We start from the raw sequence: 18,909 nt of genomic DNA on the forward strand, positions 1-18,909 counted from the left end.
GTAGTAGTAGTAATAATAATAATAATAATAATAATAATAATAATAATAGGGGCAGTTGGTAGTGTAGTGGTTAGAGGTGCTGCCTTTGCGCCCAAAAGTCATAGGTCTGAGTCCCACCTCCAGCTGTAGTAGCCTTGAGCAAGGTATTTACCCTAAATTGCTCTAGTAAAATTACCCAGCTGTGTAAATAAGTGTAAGAAGCTTAACATTGTAAGTCACTTTGGAGAAAAGCATCAGTTACATGAATAAATGTAATAATAAAAAATTACCCACTTTCTTTTAGCAAGAAGAAAAACTGAACAAAAAAAAAACTGTAGAGACGGTGCTACATTTTTTCTTCTTTTTTTGTTTTTGTCCATAGTGCCTGAGTTAACAGAGTAATCTGTAAAACAGCTCAACACAAATTTAATTTGCGACTGAACGATGTACTAGAGAGTTGCTCTCCAGTGATGAAGGACATACGTAGGGACATAACAACCAGCCTGTTACGAGGAAGTACCGACATGTCGACTGGAAAATAACAGCAAAAGTATCGACATATGAACAGTAGAATCTGGCCAGTTTAACCCAAAACCCGCTAAATGGGGTCCAGCAAACTGAGGCTTAATGGCAGAGCTCTCCACATCGCCCTGTAACTTGTCCAAAGCACTCAAGGCCGCATAGACTACTCCAGAGCGACTGGTACTCAGGCGAGGAAGAACGTCCCGGACGGCCATGCGATCCTGCGCAGCCCAAACTGTCAATTCCGGTGAATTTCTCGGATGGCGTTTTGCAACAGCGAGAAGCGGGATTAGAGCGGAACAGCATCCCCTCGGCTCCCCGGCGACTGCGAAGGAACGATAAACGGCGGCGGAGGATCAAATTAGTCGGAGCCATTTAGCGCTCGCCACCCCGCCGCCTTTCCAGAAGAGCGGTCTTCCACGAGAAACAGGCCACGTCGTCTCACGCCAGAAACATCGATGTCACCGTCGGAACAACAAAGCTCGCCCGACTCGCAAAATTATATTTCTGGAGAGCGCCCAAATGCATGCGTCCGCCGAGGGAAATTCCATAATTTATGAAGATGTGAGTGAGTGTCTCTGTGAGGATTTTCATTCCCTCAGGATTACTGCTCACTCCATTTTCCCCCCACCCCCCCGACCGTACCTCTCCGCTCGACTCTCTATAAGACCACAATCTGTCAGAAAGCCTTTTCTCATAATTTCACGTTAAAGTCGGAAGGTTCGGCTCAGGACGCGGAGAAGGCGCGGGCGTCCCGGGCGCAACGTATCAGTCGTTTCGGGGCTTGTGTCGTAGATACGGACACAATCTCCCGGGACATCTTTTTCAGATCCTGTCCAAGTATCCACACGGGAGTAAAAATACTGCGTGATCTTGTGCCTTTTCCGCAACAAAGAGGCTCGGTGCTGCTGTCGATGCCCCCGATGGCCCGACAGACTGGGTTCCACCCACTGTGTGCCCGCCGTGCCCTCGCCATGCCCCCAACTGTTAATATGAAAAGAAGTGGCGCCGGACCTCTCCAATCCAGCCCTAGCGGAGAACTGAAGGATATCGAACGGGGTGACGACCCCTCCTCAGAGGGACACTGAACATCACCCCCTCGCTTTTGGGACAAAGGATATAAAATAAAGTTTTTGTAAAACACCTGCCGTGTTTTTCGGTGTCTGCCGAGACAATTTCTTTGGGCTCATGTAGTAAAAATGGAATTAAATATTAAAAAAGAAATGATCAACATCAAAAGAAAGGCCATTCGCCATTCCCGCATTTTTTCTCCTCCCTCCTCCGAGTCTAAATTTTTAAAAACATCCAGCCACCAAGGAAATGCGTACTAATAGGTCAGAACTGCAGCGCTCGTTCAGATGAGCGCCAGATCCATTACATGGTATCTGATTTCCTTTCTCGCTGCTCCTGCTCCAGTAAAAGACTGTGCCGAGGCTGCGCGCAGCTCCGTGTCCCTCTGGGAGACGTTTTCTTTTCAGCGGAGAGAAGATGGGGAGGCGGTCTCAGAGCTGGGCCACGGAGCTCTCTGGGGTGCCTGAATATCCTCACCATTTACTGCAAAACCTGCGACCAATCCCACGGTCGTTCCGTGGCTGCTCTCCTCGAATTCACTAGTCACTTAACGGCTACCGAGTATAATTCACACGGGCCAGTCCGCCAGAAAAGGCTCCTTCAAACTTTGCTTTTCCGAAACCTGTATACAGCCACCGAGAGAGTGCAGCAGCCTGCCATTTACAACAAGTCAATCTGGGGCAAAAGGCAGACGTAAAAGCTTTGAATCATCTCATCTGCCTCCATCAAGAGGGAGACATCAGATGGGAGTTGGTCAAACCGTTCCCGTGGCTGCACGGTACTGGCTTGAAGTGTGGGAGGATTCATCGATCGGCCTCGAGCAAAAGAACGGCCAAAGTGAGAGAAATTCAAACCGTGTTAACAGGCAGGAAGGCAGAAGAACGAGCGGAGATTGGACCTGTCAAATGCGAACGCATTTACGGCAGGCAAGTTCATCTGTTGTTGGTACGCTGAGAGGATGGGGAGTCTTTCACCACCCACGTTCCCGGCCCTGACCGTCGTACTCATCAGAGCCACGATTGCACCGTTTATCCCGAACAGGGGTTCCACAGGGTTCTATAGCAGGACCTCTCTTTTTTCTCGTTATGCCACTACTCTTAGTCGCATTACTTCCTCGCAAGTTTCAAGCTTTGTCCCGCAAAGGACCATTCGTTGAGACTTAAAACTTGACTTCAACTTGAAACTCCACACTGAACCAAGGCATCTCGCACCACTGCTATCCATATGATATTCAACTCTATATCTACCTCCCACAGAAACGCAGATGTCCTCCCGAATCTCCGCTTACAGATTTTAGTCATGGCTGACCGAACATCATCTCTTATCCTTTCCAAGATGGAGCTACTCTGCTTACCAGCCAAGTCTTCATTGCACTGCAACCTCTCTGTAACACCTACAGTGACCAGCTCTAAAACTGTCCAGAACTGATGTGGATGACAGAGTTTCTCTCACCGAAAACATCACAGTTTTCTATTGCTGGCACGAGAAAAATCAGTATGGTATCAGTATCATTCTTTAGTCATAGATTCTGTAGCCTTTGTGTACTTACCATGCCTCTTTATTAAGCACCTAGATAGACAAAGACATGTGGGGAATACAAAAATAAATGTGTGCAGCACGTGTCTTTATGAAACGGTGCAGAAATACGGTCTTGCTGAAAGTCTCAAGAAATAGTCTTTTGCAGGACTAAAACTAGAACCCTTCTGATCACAAGTGCACTCCCTCAACCTATCCCAGCTCTTCCATCAGCCTTGCCTCCCTCCACTGGCCACCAGCGCAAACCTTCTGAAATGGCTTTGCTCTAGTCCCAGTGTAATCTTCTGTGCCACAAACAACCCCGGTCTCTCTGGGGGCATCAAGCCACGATCCGCCGTCAAGCGGCCACACACGTCAGGGCTTTCGAAGTGGGCCTGCGCTCCTGAGATTGACGCACACGTGGAGCGGACGCAAGGCTTGTTCAGCTTCTGCACAGCTGGTGATGGAAAATTAATACAGCGGCAGGACGGATGGTGATGACAATGCTGTCACAGCGGCTCTGGGTGATGAGGTCAAATCAGGGTGAAGATGACCGATTGTCTTATAAGGTGTTTCGGCAATGATGTGGAACCTGCGGTTGTGTTGCTAGCATAACACTGATTCATCCGCGTAGCACGGGGACGACAGAAACGGCTCTCCACTCGTTCACCTGAGCTTCCCCTCGGCTGGCAACTCGTGAGGCGGGTCGTCGCACAGCAGGTGGCCGCTCTGAGGCTCCAGCAGGTACACGAACACATTCTCCTGCGAGGAAGATGGAGCAGGGAGTGAGCAAGAACCTGAGAACAAGTGGCAGGGATGGCGAGAAGCAGAGATGTGCATTAAAGACACACACACGCACACACGCCAAAAACAGCACACGGAGGAACACACTCACCATTTGCTGAGCAGCTGCAGAATCAGGGAGTTGTCGTAAAAACAAAAACGCTTAGATACTCACACACATCGTCTGAACCGCTTTGCCCATACGGGGTCGCGGGGAGCCGGAGCCTAACCTGGCGACACAGGGCGTAAGGCCAGAGGGGGAGGGGACACACCCAGGACGGGACGCCAGTCCGTCGCAAGGCACCCCAAGCAGGGCTCGAACCCCAGACCCACCGGAGAGCAAGTCTCGGTCCAACCCGCTGCACCGCCGCGCCCCCGCGCCCCCGCACCCCCGTTGCCTAGATACTGAGATTCCCAAATGATGGTAAACATGGTAAGTTACTCACTTAGAATTCACTGTCATGTAACAGTGGCGTAGCGGTTAGAGGCACTGCCTTGCACTCAAATGGCCTGAGATCAAGGTCTTTACCTTAGGTTACTCTAGTAAAAAGTACCCAGATGTGTAAAGACCTAAATCACTGCACGTAGGTTACCGTAGTAAGTTGCTTTTGAGAAAGGCGTCAGCTAAATGAGAAATATAAAATGCTGCAGAAATTTTGAGGATACTGCAGTGAATCTATTTTTTTTCTAGAAGTGATCTGGGTCATTCATTTCACTTGCAGGAGGCGTGTGCACACATACAACCATGGGTTTCCTTTCAGAGCTCGGCGACCTTAGCAGCTGCCTTCCATCGCAATCTGGGGAACGACACCGCGGCGCTCCTTTCCCTGCACACCGTTCTTTGACTTTGTGTCCATTTGTCCGCCCTCCCGACACCCTTGTAGATTTGCAGAAATGAGGGAAAACATCTGTTGAGCTGGAACATGTATTCTCCGGCCTCGGTGTAAAGAGAGTCTTGCGGGACGCGACGGAGAGGGGTTTTTGGCAGATCGCGGTATCTCTCAGCAGTCCGCGTTTGCGAAACCGCCTCGGATCGTCTTACGCCATCATTATTGCTCTGCGGTGTCGGCCGCGGAAAGAGCTGGATGTGGAAGTAGATCACGTTCCAGACTCATACCTGAACAGCAGGCCCCTCACTGAGTCTCACTATATTCCCCCACGAGGCTCCGCATATCCCGAAAACATGCTGGCTCAAGACTGGCACGGCCCTGCCGAATTCGTGAGCCACGAGTGTGGTTTTGACTGGGAATCAAAACTTCACGGGACAAATACTCCAACTTGTCCTCGGCGTTCCCCCGTCCTCGATCTTCCGTCGACTTCCCACCGCAGAGAGAAGAGAAAACAACCCACGGTGATCGCTGCTGCCGCCGCTTGACCTTTTTTCCAACTAGTTTCTGCCCTTTCCATCCCCGAGCAGCCGTGCGGTTCCAGAACTCGCCTGACATGTCCGAGCTCTGTCATGCAAAGCCTCTGCGCTAACAGACAGGTTTCGCCCTGGGAAATTTCCCTGCGGTCAGCACCGGTGGTCCGTGAACGAAATCTCTCCGCGCTCTGCCCACGCCGAAGGACGAATGTGGAACGCAATGGACCCGGCGCTCCAAAAGGGCATCTGTCACAGTAAAGGGAGAGCGGAGACTATCTTTCACCGGGAGCAATGGCGTATTTTATCAAGTGTCTATTTTTGATGAATCCGGGACTGGAGGCAGGATCTACACATTGCTGCATCGCAAATGTGGGCAAAACGACGTAAATAAGGGAAACGCCAATAACTGGTCTGTGTAAAGCCACGATTATGGCGGTGGTGAGCCTTGTCAGGAGGTGCGGTGGACACCGTCTTCCGTCCTCTCGTCCCTGGCACCAATCGGAGGCGGGGCCAGGAAAACGCGCACGGCATCCCGGTCAACGCACAGGGACTGGCAGAGGCGACAGGGGGACCGGAATGTCATTAGTCTTCTCTGGCAAGGCAGGCGAGCCGTCCGCTCAGAGAGGGGAAGTGCAGGGAACGAGCAAATTGGATTGCTTCTTTTAATTTGTCAGAAACGTCAAGGAGGGCTCCGCTCCCCCTTCCCGTCCCCCCGCCCCCCCCCCGGGGTAGGTCGGCTCGGAGCGCCGAAGGCTGTCGGCGGCTTCCTGACGACGGCGCGGACCGGCAGGCGCTTCGCCGGTCGCGGAGAGGAAATTTGGCCGCGGCTCGCAGTGGCCCCGTTTAGCGACTCCGGCAGCAGAAATCAGCGCGGTGACAAATCCGTTTACCGTATGTGACAACATCGCACGCTACGTCTCCTTCCGGAACCGTCCGACAAACAGGTTGGGCAAACGGCAGTCAAACGCTGCGTGGGATTTTTCGCTTGATCACATCTTTATATTTCTGCCAGAACCTATATCATGTGGGGAAACGTTCCAGTTCAGACACACTTTTGACGAAAATGGAAGGAACTGTCACGAATAACAGAATAACAGAGCCAGGACTGGGCCTGTTTCTGACAGATATGGAAAACATATTTCAAATGATGACCGGTGTGGAACAACATGGAAGTTACGTTCCAACTAGCACACCTGACAAATAAATATTATGCAAGCAGAGTGTAATAAGGTGTAATGAGCTCCCTAACCATTATTCTGCCAAACTGTCCCCCACATCATTTAAAATTAGAACCGAATCAAATGGAAAAACCGGTGGCACGATGACAGCCTTCCTTTAACGTCTGCAAACCAGGCTGTAGGCGTACATTTACGCATTTACCACATTTACCTTTATTAAAACACTCATTTTAGTCACTGTGCATCGAGAATGTTGGCAGTTCATAGAAGGCAACGGTGAGAGGCAGGAAGAGTCCACCAAAGAGCGAGACTCCTACAGGATACCTACGACTTTGGGAAGAACTGTCTCCAGCACCTCCTTAACGACATTCCGTAAACTCCTGGTTTCAGTAACGGAGGCGAGGCGCAGCAAAGCATCCTGGGAAAAAAGAACAATAAACAAAGACACTTAAATCACAGAAGTTTCTTTTGGATTGACCCAGTACCTGGAGCAGGGACACTTCGCAGGGCTGTTGAGAGACAATCCATCCTACGACGGAGCTGTTTTCTCGTTTCCGTTTCAGAGAACGTGAACCTGATATATTGGAAATGTGTTAAGTGGAGTAACAGATTCGGCCCGTCACCCTGTCCGGGCCAAACAGTTCACTGCTCGCTGGTCTTCCTCCAGAAGAGACCATGAGATCTGCTGAGCTTGGGTCACAACCAATCCCTCGCCATTGTTACCGACACTCAGGGGTCCATAACAAGCCGTCCCATGTTTAATAAATTCGAGACAGCAAACCAGTTCAACTCATCCGTTCGTGAAGAGAGGATAGGATTCATGGCGGCTGTGGAGGGTGACTGGGTGTAATGTGACCCTGATTCTTCCTTCCAACAAGGTTCAAGTCTGGACCACAGGCCTGTACGCAGCTCTCTCCGGAACGCCGAAAAGAGAGACAAGACGTCCTGAAACACACGCTCCTGAATAAACATCTCGGCCCTCACAACCTGCACACCTTGCCGTAGCCAAAAATGCAAGGAAAAATTGACTTCCTATTGGTGGTCTGTCCTGGGGACACACTAGACTTCTTACTCGAAAGAGGATAAATGGAAATTGAATTTGCAGCTATCCAGTGTCTCCTTCCTTCAATAGCTCTACAAGTTTATTATTCGCATTTGGCTGCAGAAGAGCAAAGAAATAAATGACAGGAGACAATCTGCAATTGAACCTTGCCTCGGCTACTAAAAATGAATTAAAGGGCTTTTAAAATAACGTTTATAATGAGTGGGCTACTTCAATGATGTGTCCATCAAGCGACCAGGGACTGCCGCGGGCAAAGGCAAACGTTGTTCGGAAAAGGCCCGGCATATTTTCCGAAGCTCACCGAGCCTTATAATTATCCCCAATTCCGAGATCCAGCGCAGCTATCAGATCGCTGTGGTGTGTCATGCAGGAAAGGGGATGGAATTGGATCTGCCCTGCAGCTTCCCCACAATAAACAGATCGTTTTTGGTTTGCGGCCCGCCACTTGATCCGGTTACAAGGATAACACACAGGCACATACATGCGCACGCACACAGATTCACACACACACACACACGTGCACGCACGCAAGTGAAATAGTTGTTTATACTTTTCTTAAAATATCCCAAACAATTATAGCCCACAAAGTTCACATGGAGAATAGGCTTCTTTGGAAATGCAAATGTAAGATGAAGGGGTTCAGTCATAAGAAAGGGTCTCAAACTGGGTAGAGGGAGGCTACCGAAGTTCTGGGATGCGACTGCACTTCCAGTGCTTTCATCTGAGCTGCAGACCTAATTATGCTTTAAATGGGCCTCCCTGCCGGTTCAGCAGTTTCTGTTCCCCGGGTTCCATGGTGAGAAACTTCAGACGGATGCAGGGTGTTAAAAATACCACTGGGTATTAAACAGCATTTGAAGCCGGTCGCTGTTAATGTCTTTTTTCCTTAAACCATGTTGCGCAAAAAAAAAAAAAAAAAAAAAAAAAAAATTTAAAGTCTGCATTGCACAATGAATGTTCTGGGATGCAGCTGGAATAAGAATACAAAAAGCCCCATTATATTTTCAAACGCACTGGTTTAAATAATTAGGGATTTTACTTACCCATCACTGAAAGCTGCTGTCAAATATGCACAGACAAAAGCTGCAATCATCACTTAACATCCAGCGTGCCGCATGCAGGGAGAGGACCAGCTGACATTCAACAGTAATTTGCCTCCAGAGAAGAGGGACGGGGACGGGGACGGGGATGGGGACGGGGATGGGGACGGGTGGGTTGCGGTGGGGCGTCTGTCAGGTCAGGAGCTGTGAGGAGCTCATTCATAAACTGCTCTTTTGCGCTTGTGCCTTTGGGAATTTGGAAAACGAGGCAAATGCGCTTTAGCGCAACTTTTCCGTGCCGCTAAGGTAAAAAAAAGTGGACGAAAAGCCGCGGCGCGCTCCGAGGGCGGCGCCGTGAGGCTGGACGCCCAGGTACGCTGGCTTCTGGAAGCTTCTCTGTCGCCCACGCTCTCGCGTGGCAGAGCTGCAATGCAGTCGTACCGATTCCCCGGGGAGTAGGACGCTGTTTACACCGCCGAGCGTTGGTGTCCTGTTCTGTCCTCGCCGAAAAGCACTTGGGAACAGAAGTGCACCAAGGGAGCGGTACATTTCACCTGCTGCGGGGGTCACCTCACCAACTCCCACAAATCTATGTACAAAACTCTTCTGGTGGCGCGGGCGCCATGCCCAGATACCCAGAAAGGAACCGGCACAACGAGTCAGCGCTCCCAGCACACAAAGTCAGCATTTCTGGCACGTAGAGTCCGTGTTTTCTTCACAGGAAGTCAGTGCTCTGCCACAGGAAGTTAGCGTTTAATGTTAAAGCGAGTAATTTTAGCAGAGGGGGCGCGGAGACTATCGCCCTTCTGAGTGTCACGTATCACACTAAATTGTTCTGATGGCACTGGCACAATCAATCGGTGTCTCTGGCACAGGCAGTCAGCGCTTCTGGCACAGGAAGTCAGCATTTCGTGGCACAGGAAGTCAGTTTTTCTGCCACAGGAAGTCAGCGTTTAATCTTAAAGCACGTAATGCGAGCAGAGGGGTGCGGACACTATCGCCCTTCTGAGTGTCACGTATCGCACCAAAAAGTTCTGATGGCACTGGCACAATGAGGCGACGTCTCTGGCAGAGGAAGTCAGCGCTTCTGGCACAGGAAGTCAGCGTTTAATGTTAAAGAAAAAGGTTAACCTGCTGCCATTCATCCCGTTCCATTTACAAACCCACCCACATAAAAAGTCACTTAGGCATCACTGCTCTCACAAAGTGCACAGCTAGAAACACTTAGGATCACAGTTGGCCGGTGCAGGTCAGCGCTGGGATAAGCAGGATGAGGCCCAGGTTTCCCCAGGGACAGCTACCGATCCATTAGGCCCCAGTAGGAGGTCGTGACCCTGCCTCCCACCGCACCATAAGCACAAAATCTAGTCAGTAACTCCCTGAAGAAAAGCATCCCTACTGTCAAGTCCTGTTACAGCAGAGGAAACAGGAAACAGAACGCAGAAGATTGGATGACTACATGACAGCTGGTAGCGTAGCGATTAGGGCTGATGCCTTTGGAGCCAAAGGTTGCAGGTCTGAATCCCACCGCTAGCTGTCGTACCCTTGAATAAGGTACTTAGCCTAAACTGCTCCGGCAAAATCACCCACTTGTGTAAACGGGTGCGAGTGACAGAGAGAGTGCGTGTGTGTTCCACTGGTGTATGGATGAGTGACCCAGTGTAAATAGTGTATCTAGCAGTGTAAGTCACCGAGGTGAATAAGGTGTGTGGGCTGGTAACACTACAGAGAGTTCATTGTGAGTCACTTTGAAGAAAAGTGTCTGCTAAGTAAATAAATGCAAATGTAAATAGTTGGAGCTACCTTGACACTGTAAGTCACTTTGGAGAAAAGCGTCAGATAAATGCAAATATGAAAATGTGCCAATCTACACAGGAGCACGACTGTCAGAAAACCAACCTGAATGTCAAAGCTGTGACTGTCGCACTTGAAAATGTGCGACACAAGAGACCCGAGCCTCCTGACCCGTGTGAAATGGAAACAGGCACGCCGCGACGGGCGAGATAAACTGCTCTACCGCCATCTCCGAGCGCATTGGGTAAGGAGCGGCATCAGTTACTACAACATGGTAAAAAACATTAATGCAATTAATTGCTTTGATGTGGTGTAATGAGCTCCCTCTGCCCCTCAGAGCTGCTGAATCCCCCTCAGCATCCCATCCACAGAATTTAAGCCTGTCTCGGTCAATTACTGCAATCCTGTAAACACTTCTGGAGGGTGAGGAAAAAACAACAAAAAAAATGCCCAAAGCTTTTTGAGCAGTTAATTTATTCATTATCCATAACTGTAGAAATGAGTAAAGCACCGAGAAGAACCCAATTACATCCGTATGTTGTGGATTTAAATCGCGCCTCCCTTCTTAGTGAACTTATCTCTGCTACCCAGGCTTAGCGCTCGACTGCAGCCCTGATGGTGAGAGCCGCTAAGGCAGCGTCGCGCCCGCGTCGCCACGCTAATCCTCCGCTGCGACTCAACTCGCCACTGAACTTACTTACGCGACTGCTCCTGGACAGAAATGTTATTAACTTCACCTCACGGTTCATTTCCGCCTTTTTTTTTTAACCCCCTTCAGCTGCAAACGGCGTGGATTTGAGGGGAGCCGACTGAATGAGAATGCTCGAGGCTAAGACCTTTGGGCAGGACAAAATATTTCAGAATGCGAGAAAGGCAGAGACAAAAAGGATCTTAATTTTTTGAGAGCGAAAGAGAGAAATTACTGGGATTATCAGGCAGACATTGGTGAACAAAAGGTCAAACTGTGAAGAGTGTGGGAAGACGCTGATTGTGTTTTGGTTAAGTACTGCTGTTTCTCATGTGGTCCATCAAGAAGCAAAACACAGTTTGACATATGAATCGTTACTGGAGTTTAATATTACAAGTTGCTGTTGCCTTCACTGTTTAATATTTCTCTTCTTCTACAAGGCAAAGAGAGAAAGAGGTGAATCCATCTGTTTGCTGCTCGTATCAGGTTCAACTCTGGTTACAGCCATGAAGATGGTCAAAGGGTCTGGATCCTAAACACTATAGGACCTGATCACTCACTACAGCCCAGCGAGAGTGCTGTGCTCCCCCACCTTTGGCCACAAAATCAAACATCCTTCAGTTTGTGGTTTTGTCCCTGATGTGGTGTAATGACTCCCCCTGTCCCTCAGAGCTGCTGAATCCCTCCTAGATTTCAAGAAAGGTCTCAAACCCATCTCTTTAAGAGCCACTTCTCTCTTGATCTCCTGACAGCTCCATAAACGAGTCCAACAGCGTGTGCTATGATTTTCTATGAATTTGCTATTTGAATGTCACTTCTATAGGAGCTACTGGAGGGATGCGAACCAGCAGCATGTTGGTATCAGACAAACAATCTCTGTGTCTATAATCCTGTGTCTGTGCCTAAAGCATTTCGACTGCTGCTGATGCACTTTTGTTCATTTTGAATTATACGTTGCTTTGGAGAAAAGAGACTGCTAAATGAATAAACGTTCTACAGACGACTTCTTGCCCAGAAACCACCGTGCTCCATTATTGTGTGTATCATCCCTGAGAGAATAACAGCCAAGAGGGAAAAAAATTCAAAAAACCTCTTTCACTTCTTTGTCTCAGTTACGAGTTTGCAGAATAGTCATTTGATCCATTCTCTCAGGCCACTCTGCTACATTGTTATTAAAATATTCGCAAAAATGATTTACTAATCATATGTGATATTTAATTTATAAGGCTCAGCATGCCTTCGGGGTACAAATTCATTTTCCTCCGTTGTAATCTAAACAGCGTAATTAAGTAGATCAAACAGGCAGCGCAGCAAAGACTCCAAATCAAGCCGGGATAAATTGAAGTAGGTTGATATTTCCCTTCCTGCTTTATTGATGCCAGCATGCGGATGAATTACAGTAAATATATCAGAGACGAATATGTAGTTGTTCATGTATTTCACCGGGAGAAACACTAACTGGTGCACTCAGTATCTTTCACGTGCTACGTGGAAGACGGTGGTCTTCAAGGTTCATGACATGAGCTTCAAGGTCCTGTGGAAATGTACCCTGAAGTAATTCATTGTTTGCATTTGCATTGACTTTATTTGATGGGAGCGCACAGCACGCTGGGGAGCGCTCTTCACTCCACTTGTGCACTTTATTGCTTTTCTGGAACACAGAGATGACAAATATTGATGCGGAAATAAATAAAGCTCATTCGACCTTATTGGCCCCTTGGGTTCATTAACCTTTTCCTCTAATTAATATAGTGAGAGGCACCGAAATGTCAGTGGGGCCCATCAAAGATGGGTGAGGAGCCCCACCCCCCCGCCTGGTTGAGGGTAATGAAGAAATCCATGACAACAGGTGCATCTGACAAATGCAACATAAGACCTTCACGCACCCAATGTTGAGCAGGACCGTCCAATAGAGATGGGCAGCAACTCAGAAATAGCACTGGCAGTTTGTTTTAGCGTTTCACCAGGCACACTGTCAATACCCAGAATGCCTTGGAAACATCAGAGCGGATATGATGGGTGACGCCCCACGACTTTGACATGCCCAGCTCACATCCAACCTGTGTTTCTCAGCCTTGCCTACATCCATTGGCTTCGGGTGTCCAATTGTCACCTGTTCCCCAGCTGTCAGAAACAGGGAAAGGGGCTTCGGCTGTTAAAACAAAGCTGGAACTGAGATTAAATCAGATGGTCTTGGGCAGACATGGAAAAGGTGAATTGAGGTTGGCTGACAAATGGTACAGGGACGTTAAGAGAAAAGTCTTCCAGTCTGTTTATCTCCAGATACAGCAGCCTGAGGCTGAGGAGACCTGCAGTCTATAGGAGGTGAAGGAGGAGATGTCCATTATTTTTGTTTCCTCCCCATTCCCTCCTCTGTGTTTCAGACTAGATTTAATGGAGCTCAACTTGTGGCTTTTTTACTTTCCACGAGTCTTTCTGCAATGACAGAACTAGCATGACTAAACAGCAAATGACAACACAGCACACACACACACACACACACACACAGGTGAAAAAAAGGCTGGTGTCCATACATTTCAGATCTTCCAGGATGGTGTGCGCCAAGGATGTTATTCCAACAGGGCTGTGTCTCCAGTAGCTTATGAACACTGGAGACACATGCACTGTAGAATACAGCCAGGGCGTGGACAAGTGGGGTGCAGCCAGAACATCGGTGTGCAGAGTAGAGCCAGAGCGTGGACAAGTGGAGCACAGGCAGAAAGTTGGTATAGAGCTAAAATGTTGAGTAGATCTAGAGAGTTAATGTGTAGGATAGAGCCAGATTGTTAGTGTGTTGGATAGAGCCAGAGTATTGGTGAGTTGGGTAGATCTTGTAAATGTAAATGTAGCTCTAGAAAATAGGTGTGTACGGTAGAGCCAGAGTGTTGGTGTGTTTGGTAGATCTAGAATGCAGAAAGTTGGTATAGAGCTAGAATGTTGAGTAGATCTAGAATGTTGGTGTGTTGGGTAGAGGCATAGGTTAGTGTGTTGGGTAGATCTAAAACACGGGTGTGTAGGGCAGAGCCCGAGTATTGGTGTGTTTGGTAGATCTAGAATGCAAAAAGTTGGTATAGAGCTAGAACGATGAGCAGATCTCGAATGTTGATGTGTTAGGTAGAGACAGAGCGTAGGTGTGTGAGGTAGAGCCAGAACGGTGGAGCACAACAAGGCCATCAGCACAAATGGTGGAGCCAGAGGATGGAGAAGGACAGTAAAGCCATAACTTGAATGCGGAGAGTAGAGTCAGAGTGTAATATGTAGAAAGTTTGCCAGTGTAAGGTACAGCCAGAACCAGTAAAGACCGTCATGGTGGTCCCAGGACAATCCCAGGAAGCCCAGAGCACAATACAGTGTGGATCCCAGTCCATCTCTCACACAACACACACACACATACACACACACACACACACAGGCAAAGGGCAATTAAGAGTCACCAAGGCACCTGAAACCCATATCTTTGGACTATTGGAAGAAAATCCATCCAAACATACAATCTGCACACATTTGAACCCAGAGCCCTTCCCTTTGTGAAACCCTGGTAACAGCGTGTAAAAACAAAACTGCGCTTAATTTATTCACGTAATAAAACTATGTCCCCGGATTACAAACGAGTTCGGTTCCAACGTTTGTCTTTAAGTCAAAATTGTACGCAAGTCAGATAATTGTAGATTTCACCGGGACAGAGCCTTTTACACGCTCCATTATTTTCGCTTCGTCCTTTAAAATTGTCCCGATCGTTGAGCGACTGCAGCCGAACCCTTTTCCAGTGTTCGTCGGTGTTTCACCTTTTTCCAATTGCTTCTTTATTTCCACTTTAGTTTCAATTGTTTTCCTTTTCTTTGATGCATCACCATCACTTGCATCACATTTACACTTTGGTGCCATGGTTAGGAGGGTAAAAATAAAAAGATTAAAGCCAAATACAGTGACACATGAAGATACTTGACAGCAATCTGGTCCCACTGAAAAGAAGGAAGTCTTAGCCCTACCTCAGGTTCATGAGCCGACGAACCCTTGTAGACGCGCAACGTTTTGATGTGCATCGCAAAGTAGCGCCGTTTGTTATTATGAATCATTCTATGTAACTCAAATTTTTTATGTAATAGGCTTTACTGGGGGGTGGTTCGTAACTACGGGTTGTACGTAAGACAGACGTTTGTAACTCGGGGACTGTCTGTACTGTGTTTCACTGGTAGGCAAGGTAACGGGGAATGTTAATTAGGACTCAGAACTCAGCAACAGATCACGCTTTTTTAACACAAGACATTTAGCAAAATCACATTTTTTAACTCGTATTACTTGACGCAAACTATATCGTGTTGGGCGGTTTATTAGGCACGGTGAAGAATTTACTTACACCCTGCAAAATTATATTTTATATGGCATTACCAGAATGAGAAGGGCATTAGAATGCATTTTTCAAAGAAACTGCAACCTTATCTGTTAAGTGTTTGACAGAAAGATGGGAAATAGAGAGCAATCATCATTACTCGCGGCAGAATGGGAAGGAGTTGGTTTCATTCAGTTCATTCTCGCTCTTTCACTCTCCTGCAGTCAATTCAGAGCCGTTTCTGAGGGCCCTTCAATTGGGTCTTTTCACTCGCAGCTCCTTTCAGCCGAACTAAACATCCATTTGTTTGCACAAAACCACGGTCGCATTTAGATGGAGTTTGTTTATGAAACTGCGAGCGTTTTGTTTAAGAACGCTCACGCCGGCTCGACAAGACAGGGACTCTTATTAAAACACGAGAACGAGAAACCGAGGCGTGGAAAGCCACGGAAGGCTTTTCAATATGCTTTTATGCTCCTCCCGATGGACGTCAGCGAGGGTCTCTTATATAAGGCGTCGGTGTAAATAGTACATATAATGAGTGTTGTAAGGTTGCCATGGCAATCAAGGGCATGACGTTCATTTCCAGCACCTTTGACTCCTCCAAAGTCGAGCGAGACACCCAGAACTGGATAATTAACAAGAAGCCGAAAACACCTTCCCAACGCAAGTCTTCACAACTGTGACTTTTCGAGACGCTCTTGAACACACTTCCTTACAATTTATTATACAATCCATCTTTCGAAATTTTTCGCCCAACTGGTTGGCATAACTACTAATATGGTATGAGAGGTACTGAGACAGTACCGTATCGCACTGATCCTTGATATTCCACTGCGGTCACTGTAATTTAGGTGATAGACATCTGGTTTATGGGATGTGTGAGTTTTTGAGCAGAAAGCAATGTTAAAAAGCGAAGAGAGTCAAACTCCTGCTGGTAATAATTTTCCATCAATGATGCAAATGGAAACAGACTTTGTCCTTTCTCCTGCAAGGAACTCCCTGCCAGCGATGCCACATTTGAAATATATAGTTATGTGACAGCAAAAAGGACAGTGGGTGGTGTAGCAGTTACAGGTAATGTGATGCCCTCAAAGGACGTGGGTTCAAATCCCCCTGCCTGCTCTAGGACCCTTTATCAAGGCACCTATCCTGAAAAGTACCCTGTTGTTTAAATGGGAAAATTATCATGAAGAACTTAGAATTCTAAGCTGCTTCGGAGAAAAGCCTCATGAAAATGAATAAATAACAGCGATCATCACATAGAGAGTGGGTTTTATAGTTTGTGCTGTCATGCCGGCCACGAGGAACAGAGGCATCGGACCCCAGTGCTGGAGTTTTATTTTGTGAATGCCGGTCAGGGACAGGCAGCGTCGCGGTCCATAACAAGCAGGGGGTTGCCGGAGACGAGGAGAAGGGGACCGCCGCGTCGGAGCGGTCGCTTTATACCCTGTCTCTTTGATTTGCTGCAGGTGCGGTGGTTTGGCGCGAGGGTGTGTGCGACATGTGCTTCACATTATTTCAGTTTGTATCGGCTAAATAAATAAATGGGATAATTTTTTTTTTTTAGTTTTATTCTACTGATTGATGATTTCATCTGTGTAAAAAAAATGAAAAAGAAAAGGAAAACAAAAAAAATGATATTTGATAAAAATGACATGGGTGGCACAGCAAGCATCACTGCTGTCTCACAGCGCCTGGCTGGTGTGAGAGGACATGGGTTCGATCCCCGCTCAGTCTATGCAAAGTTTGCATGTTCTCCCTATGTCTGCGTGGGTTTCCTCCGGGTGCTCTGGTTTCCTCCCACACTCCAAAGACATGCTGTTCAGGTTCACCCATAGTGTGTGAGTGACAAAGTGAGTGTGAGTGTATCCACAGTGTAAGTAGTGCATCTAGCAGTGTAAGTCACCGCGGTGAATAAGTTGTGGGCTGATAACACTACATAGAGTTCATTGGAAGTCGCTTTGGACAAAAGTGTCTGCTAAATAAAGAAATGCAAATGTTCCCTGTTGCAATTCAAAGGGACAGAGTGGCCTAGATGAAGCCCAGAGCTCAGGTGTGAAGCTGAAGGTGCTCATTTGCTCTACTTTTCCCAAATGGACATAGTGCGTACGACGATGGAACGCTTCGGAAAGGCGAAACCCAACAGCCTGAGAGACAGCTGTCGGCCGAAGAAGAGATGTGTCATTTGACGTTGCGATTGGGAACCTGCTAATAACGCACGGCGACAGGAGGGGCTCCACAGACCCCTGCTGGCAGCAGCACTTTAGCAAAAGCCATAACAGCGAGCCCCACGCAGTCAGCTACGATAACAGCTAAAGGTAACACTTAAATTAAAAGGTCAAACCATTTCCGCTTTATTTTCAGCACGGACCCGGCGTTGATTTTCATTTTTTTTGCAGCACAATTTGTTGAGTCTCTCTGCCGAGATTCCCAACGCTTTCAGAGAACGGCACTTACTTCGCAGCATCAAAAGTCCATACCTTCACCTCCGTTTACAAATAAATGAGAGGCAAATGAAAAGTGCATTGGCAAGTTTGTGGGAAGAGACACACTTAGGGTGAAAGTTATGTTAAAATAGAGTTATTCAGTGCGGGAGCAATATTAGCAGCACTAATGTCACCTGTAATGAAAATCTTACCGGAGGTGAAATGTAGGAGGAAAGAAGACAAGGTGGGACTGTAATATGGAATATGGAACAAAATGCAGGTGGGTGATCACACCTGCGAAACAGCGGAACCTTTTCCCTCGTTTTATGTTTGTGGACCTAACAGTAAGTTCTTTGTGTGCTGTTTCTGTCTCATCGTTGCTATGACCCTGTGTTCATGAATAAACTAAAAAAAAAAATCAGCACTGTGTACTGTTGTTTGTCATTCTGAAATTAAAAGTAGAATTTCTGAGAAATGAACAGACAACAATAAAACGCATGGAGAATACGCGGGACACCCGTCCGCAGAGACGTCGCACGGTGAGAGGAATGTGTGGGACATATGGGGGAGTGGCGGGAACAGATTTCAGTGGGGACTCTCGTTCCAGGAATAGGAGAGTGAACTTGTTTAGTCACGACTTGCTTTGCGATAGGCGAGAAGCATATGTGCGTGCGTGTGTGTGTGCGTGCGTGTGTGTGTGTGTGTGTGTGTGTGTGTGTGTAGGTGGAGAGGGCAGCATCACACCCTCACAGGCCATCAGCACTGTAAGCCATTGGAAGGAAACGCAAAGCCCCAAACTGCAGCACTAGGCAACAGGAGGAAACAGCCAAGCGATGCCCTAGTGCCCCCCGCCCCCCACTGCCTACAATCCCCACCTCCCCCCCGGAGTGCGTACTGCACCTACGTCCCAAAACGGAGCAGCACTCTGTATTCTTGCTGAGCGCAGACTTTTAGGAGAAGAGCAAAGGAACGTCCAAATTTACACGTTTTGGGCGATTCGGAGCAGGAGACGAGCCTTGGGATAATCAGGGGGGTGTGAGACTGGAGAGTGGAGTATTTTTACATCCACTCTTCATCTGGTTCACATCGGCCGGTACATTCAGACTACACTGCAGGAGAACATACATCACAAAAAAGTACAGTCATGCGCCGCT

General features: G+C 47.8%; 1 protein-coding gene across 2 annotated transcripts in view; it reads right to left on the bottom strand.

Annotated features, from left to right (window-relative positions):
• Window positions 1-18,909, bottom strand: part of pde2a (phosphodiesterase 2A) — a 125,451-nt gene that overhangs the window by 45,410 nt on the left and 61,132 nt on the right. For both annotated transcript variants that reach the window (XM_018748599.2, XM_018748598.2), the window contains exons 3-4: window positions 6,740-6,829; window positions 3,758-3,849 (exon numbers count right to left, since the gene is read on the bottom strand). In XM_018748599.2, the coding sequence (XP_018604115.2) occupies window positions 3,758-3,849; window positions 6,740-6,829 (182 nt within the window). The remainder of the gene's footprint in view (window positions 1-3,757; window positions 3,850-6,739; window positions 6,830-18,909) is intronic.

This window comes from Scleropages formosus, chromosome 10 (genome assembly GCF_900964775.1).
Source record: "Scleropages formosus chromosome 10, fSclFor1.1, whole genome shotgun sequence".
Classification (NCBI taxonomy): Eukaryota; Metazoa; Chordata; class Actinopteri; order Osteoglossiformes; family Osteoglossidae; genus Scleropages; species Scleropages formosus.